Source organism: Trachurus japonicus, chromosome 23 (assembly GCF_045865225.1).
Source record: "Trachurus japonicus isolate A0001 chromosome 23, Traja_1.0".
Taxonomy (NCBI): domain Eukaryota; kingdom Metazoa; phylum Chordata; class Actinopteri; order Carangiformes; family Carangidae; genus Trachurus; species Trachurus japonicus.
The window spans coordinates 13,387,352-13,405,761 of record NC_140929.1 but is presented as its reverse complement, the minus strand read 5'-3'; the positions used below and the strand labels follow the sequence as shown (position 1 = coordinate 13,405,761).

At 39.8% G+C, this 18,410-nt stretch overlaps 1 protein-coding gene across 1 annotated transcript; it reads right to left on the bottom strand.

Annotated features, from left to right (window-relative positions):
• Window positions 1-8,975: 8,975 nt before the first annotated feature.
• On the bottom strand, window positions 8,976-13,371 carry LOC146962678 (uncharacterized). The gene is made up of 13 exons (XM_085769949.1): window positions 13,252-13,371; window positions 13,084-13,161; window positions 12,587-12,652; window positions 12,363-12,503; window positions 11,943-12,267; window positions 11,538-11,823; window positions 11,179-11,412; window positions 10,926-11,011; window positions 10,504-10,608; window positions 10,062-10,255; window positions 9,710-9,874; window positions 9,110-9,354; window positions 8,976-9,016 (listed from the first exon to the last, which is right to left on the bottom strand). The coding sequence occupies exons 2-13, from the start codon at window positions 13,113-13,115 to the stop codon at window positions 8,976-8,978; spliced, it is 1,920 nt and encodes a 639-aa protein (XP_085626075.1). The 5' UTR covers window positions 13,116-13,161; window positions 13,252-13,371.
• Between the last annotated feature and the right edge of the window lie 5,039 nt (window positions 13,372-18,410).

Sequence of the window (18,410 nt, the reverse complement as noted above, 5' to 3'; positions counted from 1 at the left end):
AGTTTGTCAGAGATACAAGGGATAATTCATTGAGAGGATTAATCTCACAAAGTCCCTATGTTAAACTATTGCCAGACACATTTCTACAGTCTATTAATTTTTCACTGTACTGGTGTTTTATACTACTTAACTGCATTGTTGTCATGGGAAAATACTTAAACTACTCACAGTTTGACATGGCCTGATGGCTCAGAGCCACAAAAAGTTACTTTTTGGCCACGTACATCTCATATAGATGAAGCCCTGTTGGGGCCACCTATGGTCAGACTTTTACTTTTTAAATACATGTGATTTCAATTAATTTTAATGTATTTGCGTCATAAATCTGTATAGGAATTATTCGTTGATTTACGTTGTAGAAAAAGGTCCACACTTGGTTTATATGGAATGACAGGGGTCCACTGTTGGTTGGTGCATAATGATACAAGTGCCCACTTAGTTAGCATGGAGTGAAATACACACTCCACACAGACACACAAACACATGCAAACACACATATTTCAACTTAAGTAGCACTGGTAAAGTTGTAATTGTAGTTTTGTTTTTAAACATGGGGTTAGGGTTAGTTACTGTGAAAACTCAATGGCAACCTATCATGATACTTCAGGGAATATTTCAGTTATTGACATTCATGGATCAACAATAAAACATGTATGGGAAAATAAAAGAGGAGCTGGGGGGTCATCAGTTTGTCTGAGATACAAGGGATAATTCTTCTAGAGGATGGATTAACCTCAAAAGCTCAAAACTTTCATCAAAACTTAATACAAACATTTATAATGAAGTAGCAACGGTAATGTTGTGTTTTTTTATGTAGGGTGTACTGTGAAAACTCAATGGCAACCTACGATGATATATTATGTACAAGTAAACCATCAAAGAGGTACTGATATACGACAATTTGATATGGGAAAATACAGAGGGAATGGGGGATCATCAGTTTGTCAGAGATACAAGGGATAATTCATTGAGAGGATCCCTATGTTAAACTATTGCCACACACATTCACACAGTCAAAATGTTTTTAAACTGCCACGACCTCGAGAAAGCCATCCATGCGTTGCAGTAATCAGTTCTAGATTGGACTATTGCAATGCACTTTATGTTGGCGTCTCCCAGTCTTCGCTCAGTCGCCTCCAACTTGTCCAAAACGCTGCTGCCTGTCTTTTAACTAACACTAATAGACGTGAGCACATTACTCCTGTTCTTAGCTCCCTTCACTGGTTCCCTGTCCCTTACAGAATTGATTTTAAACTTTTAATGTTTGTTTTTAAAGCACTTAACGGCCTGGCCCCACTGTATTTATCTGAGCTACTTAGAAATGTTTGTGTTAAGTTTTGATGAAAAATTTCTCTTAAGGATGATCACTTTTGCTTATTTCTTTCTTATTCATACATGATGGAGTGTGCATTTCACTCCATTTACTTACATTCAAAACCGACTGACTGAAACATGGGTACATGCAATACAGAGTCACAGAGCATTTTTATGAGCTACCATTCTCTGCCAGAAATGTTGTCTGGGAACAACATCTTACTTAACATGGCACAAGAAATTAGGATTCATCAGATTGTCAGAGATACAAGGGATAAGGCATTGTGTGGATGGAATAACCCCAATAGCTCAATGTTGAACTGCTGCAACACAAATAAAAAAAGTTAACAGTGGTGTGGACCGTGTCTGAGGAATATAGTTCTTGCTGTGTCCTAATTGTCCTTTACAAGGCTTTGTAAGGCTTTGCATGTGTTTTTATATTTATGCGTTCCTTTGTTTCCCTTGATTTTCTAAATACCTCTTAATGAGTAGTTTAACAGGGGTTTTTTGGGGGTTATTCCATCCACACACTGACATATTCCCTGTATCCATGACAATCTGATGAATCCTAATTTCTTATTCCATGTTAATTGTTGTTCTCAGACAGCATTACTACTAGCAGACAACAGTGGCTCATATAAAGGCCCTGTCACAGAATATTATAACAGGTAATTACACACCTTCACAAAACTCATCAAAGAACTGACAATTCTTTAGACAAAATGGAATATTGCTGGTACACCCACTCTTTACAGTTGCCACAGAAGTTGAGTCACCAAAGGCCATAGGTGCGTAGGTAGCACATGGCCAACCTAAGACCTGGGAATACCTGTGTCTCAGTTGGTCTGATTTGGATATAAGATATTGGCTGAAAGAAGGTAGAAACTCTGAAGCCCAACCTGAAAATACCTAACGACCATCGTCAGCTACGACAAACCATCCCCCACACTGCCCACACTCAAGGACTGACACAGGTCATCTGGCACTCACTCCGCTCTCACTCCATTCACTCACTTCTCAGATCACAGTTCAACAACTCTACCTTAAAGTTAGGATCTGTGAAATACATGAGTGCTGGTGACTTAACTACTTCAATGTAGAGGAATGTTTTGTGCCCACATCATAGACTGAAACCCCATTAAAAATGTTCAACTCTACTTAGAAAACTGTGTGTAAATGTAATGAAGTTGCATTGCTTACTACAAAATGCACAAGGTTATACCTAGATAATAAGGACTATACACACTTGTGTTTAGCTGGGTACTGAAACGAAAGAAAATCATTAGGAAACAACCAAAATAGATAACAAATTAATTACTTAAAAATATAAATAAATTAGATAACGTTTTACTATCTTCTGAACACAATTAATTGAATTTGTTTATAATCCACTTCAGATGCTATGAATAAGGTAATATGGGATTGTTGAATGTACAATCCACACATCCTGAAAGCAACCAGACCCATTTTTGCTGAGCACCAGTGTGAACTGAATACAGCTTTTATTGTGTACTTCCCACTTAATGTAAACTCTCTGATCCTGTGCCAATCCTGTACCTTTTGACAACTTTAAATTAGGTTTCAATTTATACACCAATTTTATCTATAGATGCAGTGGCGGCTGGTGGTCAAATTAGTTGGGTGGGCTAATAAATAAATTATACCCATTAAATGGTTAACACAGCTGAAAGTTATGGTTATCCCATCTCACAAAAGTATAGCAACTAACTAGGCCTACACACTGCATTAAGTAGAAGGGTCTAGTCCAAAAAAAAAAAAAAAAAAACTTCACACAGTCTCTCTCTCTCTCACGCACGCACGCACGCACGTACACACACACACACACACACACACACACACGTACGGACGCACGCACACACACACACACACACGCACGCACGCACGCACACACACCCGACGATATTGCTCAATTAAAAAAAAAGAAGACGATATATGCAGCTCATATCAACGGCCTTTCTGGTCTGTTATCGCCATGTCATTAAGTCTGGTGCTCCAGGTGAGTTTAGAAACTAGATTCTCCACTTCGTTCATGTTAGCAAAGACAGTTTAGAGCAGTAAAGTATGCTGCTACCTGTGATGCTAGCGCCTAGCGCCGCTGTTTCTGTCTTCTCCCTCCCACAACAACACAACTTTTCCTCCGGTTCCTGTCATTGGTCTGAAAACAGCGGTGTTGGGCTAAATGAAATTAGCCCCAATGACAAGTGAATCAAGGGGGCGGGACATGACGCCTGTCAATCATTGACCCTGCGTCAGCCCGCTGCTGATTGGTCAGAACCGCTCGGCCTGTGGGCTGAATGAAATTAGCCCCAACAGTCGGTCAATGGCGAGGGCGGGACATGGCACCTGTCAATCATCCACAGTGGGAAAATGAATGAGAGCAGACCTGGAGCAGACTCGGTGAGCTGGGGCTGATTAAAATTAGCCCATTTAGAGATATCCGGTGTTTTTCTTGAAACTATTTAATATTGTTGCCAGTTCCGATTTTACTAAGACTTAGAACAATCTTTTGTATGTTATTTAGAGAATATAATATAGGCTATATATAATATTTTTTCCTCATCTTTTGTTGTATAATGCAGGGAGGGCTTAGCCCCACTAGCCCATTGATACCAGCCGTCACTGTATAGATGTGTATGACTATGTGATACAGTGTGTAATGTACAGAAGGAAAAAAAACACAAATTTAGTTTTAGTTTTCATTTTTGTTGTGGACCAAAAATATTCAGACAGGTATACATGAACTCCAGTAGAGCTAATAGTTTGGTAAGTAAAAATGTGTGTTGCAGTAGTTCAACAGTGGGTATTTTGGAGTTATTCCATCCACTATAGCTGATTTATCCCCTGTATCTCTGGAAATCTGATTATACCTAATTTCAGACAACATTTCTACTGGCACACAATGGTAGATCATATAAAGGCTGACAAAATATTATACTGATCACAAGGCATCACACACCTTTACAAAACTCATCAAAGACTTGACAGGGTGGATTATTGCTGGGACACCCACTCTTTACAGTTGCCACAGAAGTCCATAGGTGTGTAGCACATGGCCAACCTAGGACTGGGGAATTCCATTGTCTGTTAGTCTGATTTGGATATAAGATCTTGGCTGAAGGATGTTAGTCTTTTCCAGGTTGCCCTTCAGAATTGCTAACGACCATCGTCAGCTACAAGAAACCATCCCCCACACTGCCGACAGTCAAGGACTGACACAAGTCATCTGGCACAGATTTAAAGCCCTCACTCACTTCTCAGAAGCCAGTTCCACATTTAGAGTGGAGAGTGGAGGTAAGCCTACCACACACATAAAGATAATCGGGCTGATTTTGCCCCGATTTTCCCCCTTCCGACCAAAGACAAAAATCGGCCGATTATCCTAAAGTCTTAAGATTATTTTATGAGATTCTCTTGTAGTGTGTGGTGTGTTAAAAGTCAAAATTCTCACAACAATCGCCTCGGAAAACGTTCGGCGCCAATAATCGTAAATATTAAACATGTTCAATATTTCCGAATCAAAAGTCATCTTGCGTGTGGAAAGCCGGTGTTGTGCTGAGAAGTGCCTGCTTGCCAAGCTCTGCATGCTGCTCGCGGCAAGCCACTTCTCGACACAACACCGGCAATCCCACAGAGAGCCACAGTGCAGCCCTGGCAATACATGAGGTTCACACAGACATCCACGCATACACGGGAGATTTCCTGATAGCCGATAGCAAAGACGGTAGCGATCATAGCCGGCAACAGCCAGCAATAGAGCAGCCATGTTTAAACGATCATGTGACCGCCGCTCACAGCCGCTTTACTGCTCGGCGTCCGAAGCCACAGACACACAGACACACACAGATGGTATCGTTGTAAAGGCTGAAGTGTCCCGCTTTCATTTTTAAAAAATTACATCGCTCTCATTGTCCATTCCGGAAATAGACCGAAAGAGTAGCAACAACAATACTGATCTCTTTCTGAGTTTTCTGACCGGAGGGTCAAGATTCTGAAAAATCTTAATGTGTGTGGTGAGCTGTGTTTGGAATATCACAGCACACCACACACAATACGATCAAAACTGTTCAATCACAGATTTTTTATCTTCATGTGTGGGGTCTTTCACAGATAAAAAAATTGGTTGAAATTTAGAGAATCTTTATGTGTGTACCAGGCTTTAGGATCTGTGAAATACATGAGTGTTGATGACTTCACTACTTCAATGTAGAGGAATGCTTTTGTGTCCACATCATAGACTGAAGTCTATGGGTGGGAATTGAGAACCGGTTCCTCTTCAGAACTGGTTCCCACGTGATCATTTCCTTGGGATTGTGTGCGTGCATGCTTAATGATTCCGCTAATCGATTTAGCTTTTTCCTTTGCAAATGTGCATGTTTCTAACCCAAACAACACACGCCGTGTTCAGGTCAGAACGAAGGCAAACACGGCGTCGAGACAGAAGCGCTCTAAAGTGTTGGGGTAGATGTGATGTGACAAAAAATATTCAGATTTATAAAACACTGCATACACACACTTGCAAGTAAAGTGCCTACAAGGCACATACATACTGTAGATAGTAAGGAATACACACTTGTGTTTAGCTGGGTACTAAAACATCAAAAAATCATTAGGAAGCAACCCAAATGTGTAACAAATTAATCACTGAATCAGATTGCCATTCTACTATTTGTTTTCAAAATAAATTTGATTAGAATTAGATTTATTGTGTACCTCCCACTTAACTCATTGAGTGCCATTGACGTACGTATACGTCAAACGCAGTTTTCTGCAGCTGGTAAATGGGGACGCTGTCGCCCACACTGTGAGTAATTTTGGGGCTTCTGGGATGTGTAGAACGAATGAGACTGTAGATCAGAGCAAGAAGTGAAGAAGAAGGAGAAGACGAGTGCGATCGCTACGGAGATAAAAAAAGTTGGAAAAAGTTTCTATTTCTAGAGAAAAATGACGGGCAGAGCCTGGAACAAGTGTAACGTGGAGCTGTGATGAAAAATCTCTCTTACGGATGATCACTTTTGCGTATTTCTTTCTTATTCATACATGATGGAGTGTGTATTTCACTTCATGCTAACTAAGTGGGCACTTGTATCATTATGCACCAACCAACAGTGGACCCCTGTCATTCCATATAAACCAAGTGTGGACCTTTTTTTTCTGCAATGCAAAACAATAAGTAAAATGCATCCCTATTAATATAGATTTAGAATGCAAGTACATTAAAATTGATTGAAACCATGTGCTGTTAAAAAGTAGAAGAGTGACAATAGGTGGCCACCACAGAGCTTCATCTATATGGGACATTAGGTGACTACAGAATAATACTTTGTGGCTCTGGGCCATCAGACCATGTTGAATCCTGAGTTTAGTTATTTAAAGTAGTTTTCCCATGACAACAATGCAGTCAAGGAGTATGAAAAACTTGACAGACTGTAGAAAGGTGTGTTGCAGTGGTATATCATATTACTTAGTGAGGTTAATCCATCCTCTAGAAGAATTATCCCTTGTATCTCAGACAAACTGATGACCCCCCAGCGCCTCCTTTATTTTCCCATACATGTTTTATTGTTGAGCCATAAATGTCAATAACTGAAATATTCACTTAAAGGAGATATCAGCGGCGAGGCCGTTTTGGCTAACTTTCGGTCGGCGGATTGAGTTAGCATTCCCCGCCCTCGCCCCTACGTCATCCACATGCACGCGCATCGTCCTCCATCACAACAGGTGCCTGCAAGACGCATGATGGCAGATTCATCTCCGTCAGACCAAGACCCGTAAGTTTATTAAAAAACAAACTTTGTGACTAATGATAGTTGTCCGTACACAGAAAAAACACACGTTTGTATAAATATGTAGTGTTTTTTTTTTTTTTTCTGTAACAACATCTATTGCACGTCTGTCCGTCCTGGGTGAGGGATCCCTCTGTTGCTCACCCTGAGGTTTCTCCGATTTTTCCCTGTTAAAAGGGTTTTCTATGGAGTTTTTCCTCAGTGGATGTGAGGGTCTAAGGACAGAGGATGTTGTTGTGATGCCATGTAAAGCCCTTTGAGACAAACTGTTTGTAAAAACGGGCTATACAAATAAAATTGCCTTGCCTTGCCTTTTTGTTTTTTTGTAGCCTAATTATTTGTAATAATAATAGTAGATAGAGTAGTTCTAAGTCCGGTTCGATTTTCTGTTACAGTACATATGTTGAAGATGAGCACACACCTGGACGTGCCAGGGGAAGGCAGAGAGGGAGGAGAGGAGGAACCTCATCACGCCGTAGCCGCGGTGGGAGAGGCCGTGGGAGAGGCGGTGGGCGAGGAAGAGGCGCTGGTGCCCTCGGCATGACAGTGGATGATGTCCAGCGTGTGCGGAACATCCAGTCCGTCAGGGTTGCGGTCGATAGGGTATGTATTTATAAGATTTGATCATTGATAATTGCAATGTTGTTTTGCTTTATTTCTAATGAATAAAATGCCATATGTAATATGCATTTACATTACAAACCTGCAGTGTTCGAGGTTATTATTTACAAAGTAATACATTTTTGTAATGTATTACTTGTTACCAATGAAATACCAGTAATGCAATTACAGTTACATTTATGCCGTGATGTATTATGTGAAAGCAAAGATGCATCTCACGGGACTGAATGTCACAAAATGAAGATAAACCTATTGATGTAGGCTAATCGGTTTTTCTGGAACATCTGTATTGTGTTTACTGTACAATGACAATGACAATGAAGTCAAAATCACAGTGTATTAGATCTGAAAAATCTGAAAATGTTATGGACTTATACAGACTGACTGTTAGCCTATTTTTAAAGAAACTTACCACTTTGAAATCAAAGTTACAAGTTACATAACAATAATTTTTCATAACAGGAAGCACTCAACGCCCTGACTGCAGAGGAGGTGATGGACGTGTGTCTATTTTGTATGGACCGGGACCCTGGCCTGATACACCTGGCACTACGCCGAAACACACAGCTAACCCCAGCAGACCCTCCCACACCTGGCAGCCCACCCTGGTGTGTGTGTGAAAACTGCAGGGACATGCCCACTGATGTGGAAAATCTCTGCTGCTCTCAGCAGCCACCGTGGTGCGTTTCAAGGCTGCCACATATGGAGGCATACATCTTAGCCCCTGGAGTCCTGCAGCTGGCGGTGGCCATATGGAATGATGTGCGGGCAGTAGATATTGCTCCACATCCGGGTGACAGAAATCGACAGTTCCGTCATGCTGCCTACCGCAATTTTGTTATGTGGCAGCATGGAGTGCTGGGTCAGGGAAACCGTGTGGTTATCCCGAGCTGCTGCGTGGTACGCATTCGCGAGAGTTTTCCTGACCCTCATGGGTTTTATGTTGGCTTCCGCCCAAGCAGGGTTTAAGATTTTTTGTTCTTGTGTTTTAAAGTTACAAGTTATTTGTTTTATTCATATTTTTTTGAAAAATGTTATTTTTTACAAAAATGTTCTTTAAACTGTTGTATTTTTGAATAAATTATCTTTACATTCACCTTATTCTCTATGTTCTTGTTTTTAAATACAAAAACAACTGCAGTCTCTGCACCAGTTATAAGTCTATGAAACTTTATTATGTACAACTAAATTACAAATAGCTCCACAGACAGGGGCAGAGCCACCAACACACACTCTTCAGGGGCCTTGACTGGATTCTTGGTCCGGCAGAGATCGTCCTTAGAAAACACAATAGTGCAGACATTAGTATTATCTAATCAAATATGACTTTGACAAATTCATCATCAATGACATCATGATTTATAAATCACCTGTTCCTCGGCTGATTTGTGTCTGAAACAGCTCCTCCTTTGTTGGTGCAGGAATGCCAGAGAGAACTCCAAGGTCTCTTGGGTCTCCTGGTCTCTTGGGCATTGATGATGACATGCCCTCTTTGGAGGACAGCCTTTTCTTTAGCACAGCTCTTTGCATGTTGGGAATGTAGCTGTACTCCTTCTTTTCCTTCAGTACTTGGAGTGTCCACTTCCTTGACTTTTTGTGATACAGCTTCCGGTACCTTGTTGAATGTAAAAGTGTTAAAATTGAGCTCAAGCGTAAGTAATTTCAGATGAGTATTACAGCTATGATAGACATGTCTGCATTTATTCATTATTGTTTGTAATCAGAGTGAGGAAGTTTCATGTCATACACATTCAAAATGAAGTCATTAGTGTTGACAAGCAAGACTCATGAAAGTTTTTCTTTAAAAATTTCAACGTCAGCCACCGTTATGCTCTGCTTCTTTTGTATAATGATACCATGACACAGCTTATCACCATAAGAAATAGGGTTATGTCTGAATATCACAAAGTCTTGTCACAACACTATTCACTAAATTTCTGAAGCATCTGATGTCTTCATGTAGAACTTACTGATATTCTCCTGAGGATGTTTTCTTTGGTGATCGGCCAAGGTGGTGATTGTAGTCGAGGGCAGCTAAAAGGACCCGGGCTTCATAAACGGGGGGGGAGAATCCGAAACGCTTCCCAGCATACATCAGTATGTGGTTGTGGTACGACTCAAGTTCTGCAGTTGACCTATGACATATGAAATGCAGGAAGAAAAGTATGTTTGAGAGGGGGAATAAGTGTACACATACACACCTGACAAATTCTTCAGATGCAAGACCAAAAATATAACATTATGGGCGTTAGTAAGATCATATTCCGACAATTTGCTGCTGAAAAGATGTTAGACAAATAAAAAATAAACAGATGACCTTACCTGAAAGTCAAGTACTTAGTTACAGTCTTGAGCCAGCGTTCATTCATGATAACTTCTGCCAGCTTCTGGTGTGCTGTGGATCCCTTCTCAATCAACGGCTTGTCTCTGCTGTCTGTCAAGGGGCCATGTGTACAGGCACCCAAAACCCAGGAGTGCTCTCCAGTCACGTGGTGTAAAACCCCAGTCCACATATCCTACAGATAAATAAAATAAAAGTCAGTAGAGCACTAATTATATGCAATGTCACAAAACTGCACCTGAAAGGCATGGCATTTATACATGGTAAACAACTTCATCAGCCACATAATTCACAACTTCAACAGCAACCACATGGATTAGCCTGGTCAAAGTCCTTTACATTGAAAGGTTAGGTTGAAGTAATCGTTACGTAAAATATTTCAAAGGTATTATTGAATTGTACAGGGGTTTGTATAATGCTTACAAAGAAAGTGTCGTAGTCATCGGCCGTCTTGCAACAATACCAAAAGTGGTTGCAAATGTCCCTGTTCCACTCATGGATGATAGTGCAGTCCTTGAGCTGACCTACCTGCAATTAGAATTGAAGACATAGTGTTTGTATAGGGAGTCTGAGTAACAGACTAAACTTCTGCAGAGTCTAAAACGTATAACGACCATTACTGCCTTTCCCATGCAAAACTCCAGTACTGAAGCATACATTTTTCACGTGAGGGAGTTCTTCATGTTGCATGTTTGATTAGTTTAACAAATTTCAAATTTCATTGGCAGATTGTTTGAATTCATCAAAGATAATGTATGAATGAAAAGCATTTTTTTGAGTGAACATAAGTGCATATAGTGAGACTAATGTCCACATGTACACTACATTGGAAAAATATCACTTACGGCATGTAACTTTTTGGACAGGTTTTTGGATCCATGCCACATGTCAAATGAATGATGAACTCCACTGTCTTTGTATTTCCCCTTATCTGAAAAATGAAATACAAGAAAAAACATTTGTGTTTGTAACATTTGTAATCCATAATAGTTGCAACTGCAAATCATTCAATGCATGCTTGATTTGTGTCTAATATCTAAAGCTCTCAAGTAGGTAGAGCAGCAGTAGAATTGGAAATGCAAGTACAAAGAGTCTTACTAAAAAGAGCTGCAATTTGGACATGGGCGTCCGTGCAGAACTCTGACAGCTTCACTTCTTGACACAGGGTGTCAAATGTGCGGATGAATGCCTCTCTTTCCATGATAACTGAATTCCTTGCAGTCTCTCTTTTGTCCATGTTGAACACGCAGATAATCTCTTTACTATCGTTATCCATGGTTGTGTACGTACAATACTGTGCGCTGAAACCAGGACTGTCCATTCGACCATCACCTGTAAAAAAGAAATGAATAAAAGAAAAAAACTACATGTTAGCCTAAGAATTACTGATTGCCCCGGATTGTAATGATACCTTGTACACATCTATTTTGACTGTGCATTGTGAGAGAGACACTTACCAAGGGCTACGACACTGGCTTTCTTTTGGAGTCGAGTGATTATCTCACTCCTCTTTTGTTTGTACACATCTTTAATTGTGTCAATGCAGTACAGGCCTTGAATTTTGTGGAAGGTAGTCCTGTTCACCATGCCCATATTCATGAATTTGAATAGGAGAGCAATCTTTGTGTAATTGTTTCCTGAAAGGAGTACATTACAAGACAAAAGAAAGTCTCCAACCAGCATTCCAAAATTGATATAGGGCTGGGAAGTCCATTTCCACACGGTGTGACCATGAACACAAACCTGAAATTCACAAGTATTACATAATCACAATTAAAACATATCAACAGTTTGAAAACATTATTATTGATAATCACAGCAATACAAAACAAAAAAAGGTGAACTAGGCAATAAAGACTCACCCATTCAATTATGGCTGCCGTGCCCCTTGATGTAATACGAACATCAAAAGGTTTGGGTGCTCCACATTTTGCCATGGTGTTGCGATTGAACACTGTGCACACTTCATCTGGTAGCTGAAGATGGGCCACTAATTGTTGCAGAGACATGTTGTAAGCAATGTAGGCTGGATCATCGATAATGTCATCCTTGACTGGGACATCAGTGGCTGGATCTGGAGCTGCTATGCTATCTGGGCCATCCTCTCCCACATCATGGACAGTTTCGTCAACACTGACTTCTGGAACATGATCAATATTCATTTTTGACCTAAGGGCACCACCAGACCTGTTGGGATGATGACAAAAGCAAACAATCAAGCATAAGCACAACCATACTCATTTTACTGACTGCATCCCGTATATGTATTCACAATAACTTACTTGACATAAATGCGGGGCACAAAATCATCATCACTTTCATCGTCGTCCTCACTGTCAAATTCCCGTGTACAATCTTCCTCAGAAGATGACAGTGGCCAATCTTGGATCTCTGGAAGCCAAGTGTCGTCTTCCCAGTCAAGGCTAAAAAAAATAAGAGGTGTGTTATACTTCAGCCAATAACTGTAGTTTTTATGTGTCATACACACACACAAACAGTAACTTACGTTGCATTATGGATGCTGTTGAACTCCTCTACATCGAAGACCTCATTCAAATCAACTGAGCACATACTGGAAAAAATAAAGAAAAAAGAGGCTGCATGTGTTATGCATACTACAGAGGAAAAAAAATGAAGACATGTAAATTTGCATTTATGTATTATACTGTGCTTCCATTTTTTTCCTACTTCCTTATTTCCAGTTTTCAATATTTAGTAATTGAAGAACAAAATGTACAACATCTCAAAGGAGTTCAGGCAAAAGCATCTGTCCTAGCCTGGTCAGATGCCAGCATGAACTGATGAAGCCTCTTGGACAATTAGCCTAAACGTATTCACAGACAAATAAACAAGTGCAGTTGCTTCAACAAAATTTACTGCTAGCAACTATCTGTCTAAGCAGCAATCACACATAGTATTCTAAACAACAACTCTGGATGTCTGAGCACTGCCTTCAGACAAGTTATCTTGCAAAATCAACAGGTAACAACAATACACACAGACCTCGCCTCCAATTGACGAATAGCTTCCTCCATGGGGATATCTTCCTCTAGCTGCTGAGCCAAGTCACCGTCATCTTCCCTGGCGAAAACAAAGAAATCAATATGATATTCTGACCGATCTGAAATGACCATAGCAGCCACATACTCACATGAAACTACAGCCTGTTACCTGTCAGGAGAACTAATGGTGACGCTGGACAGCGACGATGGGGGTGGGGGACGCTTTCCGCGGGGCTTGAGAGGCGTCGATGTTGTGTTGTCTTTCTCAAAGCTACATTATGACAGATACGCAATTATCGCTAAAAGAGCATATTTCAACATACTAGTGGCTACTGTACAACGGCTGGGGAGCTAGCTTGATGTAAAAACACGTAATTATGCCACTGAGTAAAATGTTGCTTACCTGTCCAGTAGGAGAAAAGCTAAATCCGCATCATTTTTTACACCCAGGATTGTCCTCAGATTTCTCCATCGATCGAAAGCGTCACCAATATAAATGCGGGTCTTCAGCTTAGTATCCCTTCTTTTCTTTTCTTCTTGTTTATCTGCATCCGTTTTTTTGCGTTTTGCTTTCTTTTTTGTGTATGCCGTCTGTGGCAGCGCTGGAATCGGTAGTTTCCCTTCCTCCGCCATGTTGGTTTTGGTGTATGCGCGTGCACAGGCAGGGAGCACGGCCGTTCTGCCTCCTGATTGGATAACACTTGTATCCCAGAAGAAATTTTTTCTCCTCGGGTTACAGCTGAGCAGAGTGACGGAGAGACTCGTGTTCCGGTCGAAACACTCTATGTAAATGATTGCTGACGGAAAATATGACTAATTAGGACTTATATTAACAAAAACATTTCACTGATATCTCCTTTAAGTATCTTGATAGGTTGCCATTGAATTTTCACAGTACATCCCATGTTTTAAAAAAACTACAATGAAAACTTCACCTGTGCTACTTTAGTTTAAATATGTGTGTTTGCATGTGTTTGTGCGTGTGTGTTGTGTGTATTAATAGTTACAAATGAGCCGGTGCATATTCTCATTTGCCCAGGTCATAGTATTTCAAAGGAGGTTAAATCGAAAGCAACTGGACTTAGTTATTTGTCTAGGAAGACGTTTCACCTCTCATCCAAGATGAAGCCTCTTGGATGAGAGGTGAAACGTCTTCCTAGACAAATAACTAAGTCCAGTTGCTTTCGATTTAACCTCCTTTGAAAAAAAAAAAAAATAGTTACAAATGTTTGTATTAAATTTAGATTAAAAATGTATCTTAAAACTTAGCAATTTCTCTCATTTCTGCTTATCCACCCATGCTGGAGTGTGTATGTCGCTCCGTGCTATCTCAGTGGGAGCTTGTGTCATTATGCCCCAACCAACAGTGGACCCCTGTCATTCCATATAAACCAAGTGTGGACATTTTTCTGTAATGTAAAACAGTAAATAAAATACATCCTCATAAATACAGATTCATGATGCAAGTACATTAAATGTGACCTAAAACCCTGAGTTTTAATTCAAATATTTTTCCTATAACAACAATGCAGTCAAGGAATATAAAACTCTTGTAGGGGAAAAATTAATAGACTGTATGACGGGCAGAGCCTGGAACAAGTGTAACGTGGAGCTGTGATGAAAAATCTCTCTTACGGATGATCACTTTTGCTTATTTCTTTCTTATTCATACATGATGGAGTGTGTATTTCACTCCATGCTAACTAAGTGGGCACTTGTATCATTATGCACCAACCAACAGTGGACCCCTGTCATTCCATATAAACCAAGTGTGGACCTTTTTCTGTAATGTAAAACAGTAAATAAAATACATCCTCATAAATACAGATTCATGATGGAAGTACATTAAATGTGACCTAAAACCCTGAGTTTTAATTCAAATATTTTTCCTATAACAACAATGCAGTCAAGGAATATAAAACTCTTGTAGGGGAAAAATGAATAGACTGTAGATATGTGTGTTGCAGTAGTACACTCAACATTTAAAAATAATTACAACATTATTGGTGCTACTTTATTAGAAATGTTTGTGTTAAGTTTTGATGAAAAATTTCTCTTACGGATGATCACTTTTGCTTATTTCTTTCTTATTCATACATGATGGAGTGTGTATTTCACTCCATGCTAACTAAGTGGGCACTTGTATCATTATGCACCAACCAACAGTGGACCCCTGTCATTCCATATAAACCAAGTGTGGACCTTTTTCTGCAATGTAAAACAGTAAATAAAATACATCCTCATAAATACAGATTCATGATGCAAGTACATTAAATGTGACCTAAAACCCTTGGTTTAATTCAAATATTTTTTTCTGTAACAACAATGCAGTCAAGGAGTATAAAACTCTTGTAGGGGAAAAATTAATAGACTGTAGAAATGTGTGTTGCAGTAGTGCACCCTACATTTAAAAATAATGACAACATTATTGGTGCTACTTTATTAGAAATGTTTGTGTTAAGTTTTGATGAAAAACATAATCTTAAGAATGATCACTTTTGCTTATTTCTTTCTTATTCATACATATTACATATTAATGTATTTCCTATTACTGTAATTGGTTGAAACCAGATGTATGGAGCATTTTGACTATTTAAAATTGAGATGATAGTAGGTCCCCTCTTGGACTGCTAAGAATGACAGAGGCAACACATTTATGGATGAGTAAAGACAGACAAGCAAATTATCTTTGTTAAGAAAAAAGGAATTCATTCATTAAAGCTGGTTTTAAGTAAATGTTGTTGCTTATACTGCAGAACTTGATATTAGTGCATGCAGCCATGTTACTTCTGAATTGCATGCAATTCAATAAAAAAAAATTACTCTCAAATGTGGCCATGATTATTTAAATATATATATAATTTGTATTACAGAGACTTTAAAATAAGTAATGATAACTCTCAAGTTATATTAGTCATTCTTGAAAGAAACTGAGAAAGTCATTGTTGTAAACAAAGACTCATTAGGTGAATGGGTCGTTAGGTGAATGAATGGGTGCAGACAGCTCCACTGCAGTATGTGGAGGTCCACTCTTTGATAGGTAAATGTCGCTCAGAGATCCAAGTCCCCTCTTGGCAATTTCTTTAAAAATAATTAAAAGTCACATTTTCAGTAATATTATGGTAAAACACCTTAAAAGTCAATTTTATATTCCATTTTTGGTTTTTCAAAATAAGCAGAAACATAAGACCCCTCTTGGCAGCTTGGCCTGACAGGTCCCCTCTTACCCCTATTGGTGTGTATGTGTGTGTGTGTGTGTGTGTGTGTGTGTGTGTGTGTTTTATTTATGTATTGGCTATTAAATCCCCACTGAATGGATGCAGGGCAGACTCCTGTTGACCCCAGCACGGTTGCTTACCATCAATTAAGTTTGCTTTGGACTGGGGACTATTTCCTCTGCTGTTATATTTATATTCTCTCTCTCTGTATAGTACCTCACTTTTTTTTGTCCTGCTTTATGGCTGTTTTCTTTCTGCCTTTTGCCATTGTGTTTCTCCAATCTTCATGTCTCAGTGTCAGAAAAGGCTGTAGCCAATTACTCCCTACAAGGGGTCAAACTCATGTCAAACACTAGTCCTTCCACTCTCACTCCAATCCCCCCTTCACACACACACACCTTCTCTCTCTCCCTCTGACTCTTTATTGAGAACCCTTTCTTCCTCCCTGGCTACATCGAGCATCGGCTTATTCTCAGTATCTCCCGCTGCCTGACTATCTGAACTGGCCATTAGAATAAAATCAGTAAAAAAGATTAGAAAGTTAAGCATGATAGCATAATAATCTTCAGATTTATGTTTTAATCTGTCTGTTTAGCTTGGACATCTCTCTTTCACTTAAATTCTTTGCTCTGTTGTAGTTTTTTTCTGCCCGTCTTCACCACATTTATCCAACATGTGAGAAAAGGCCGTTGTCAATTACTCTTTGAAAGGAGTCAAACACTCGTCCTCCCACTCTCACTCAGCCTCCCCCACCTGCTCCACACCCGACCCTTCTCTCTATCTCCCACTGGGGTCAAACATTATACAGACGCTATCAAAGACGGTCAGAGCAGCTGATAACTTGTCAGGTCGAGCCTTCACTTTCTTGCTTTCACTTCCATCGTCTGCTCCCCCGTTCGTTCAGCTACTCCGCCATTCACTGTCTGTCTTCTCTGTGTTATCCTTATCATAATGGAGGGATTAACTAATGTATTAAGCTGAGCTACATTGCGGATGTCCAGGGGATGTCACTGAGTGGCTTAAATGTTGCCCCTATGAATGAATGTTTTAAAAGGGTAAAGGATCTCGAAAATCCCAGAGACGTCCCGCCAGTTTGGGATCTTGGGTAAGTCCACAGGGCAGGAGACAATTAAACCTGAGGATTTGATCCCTGAAGCCGAGGTACTGAGGCAGATGGGAAAATGACGGACAGAGAAAACCTCGGTGAAAGATGTATGTGAGCAGACTGAGAGGAAAGACGCGGTAGCTGACAGAAAGGCAAAAGACGAGACAGATTGACAGACAGACTCTCCAGGTTTTTCTCCCTTTACACCTGGCATCCTTTAAAATGCAGTTGGTTTAACTGGATCATATTTACCCACTCTATGAACACTAACCACCTCATGTTACTCCCTCTTATGTATTTTACAGCTTTTCAAATTGACATTGAACATTTCATTTTCATTGGACACACTTGTCATAGAAATAAAAACAAGTCAAAACGTAGCTGGATCACTTGGCAGAATTTATAATGGACACAATCACCAAATATTAAACGAAAGACTGAGCTGTTTGTATTTAATAATAACAGAAATGTAGAGTGCCAAGGGTTGAACTTGAACATACACCACTGCAGCAACTGGAATGCATGTTTATGGATTATATTTCTTAGTTCATTCCCTCATACAGCGCACAGCCTCCATCTGGGATCCACAGTTGTTTACCTTTTATTTACTCTCAACTCCAAAACCTAACAGACTTTTATTCAAGGCAGATCTTCATGTCACACTCCTTCAGTTTAATATGTAAAACTAGTCAGACCAGTTAGTACGAAGCCTGGCTTCAGTTGCCTTCTCTCCCTCCTTCTCTTCTGCTCTCTGCTTTAGTTTTTTCTTTACTGCTTCAATGATGTGATACTTATCATGTAATGCAAGTAGTTTATTTGCCATGATAGAGGCAGAGCTCAGTATGTTGAAGTCACACCACTGCTCTCTCTACATATGTTGATGCACCTGTTAGTTTTCTATGTCACTCTAACGTGCTTACTGTAAATTCAGTAGGTATAAGTCCCACACTTTTCCTGCCATGGTGCCAATCCTAAACATTTGGTTTAGGACTTAAGGTTCAGTTA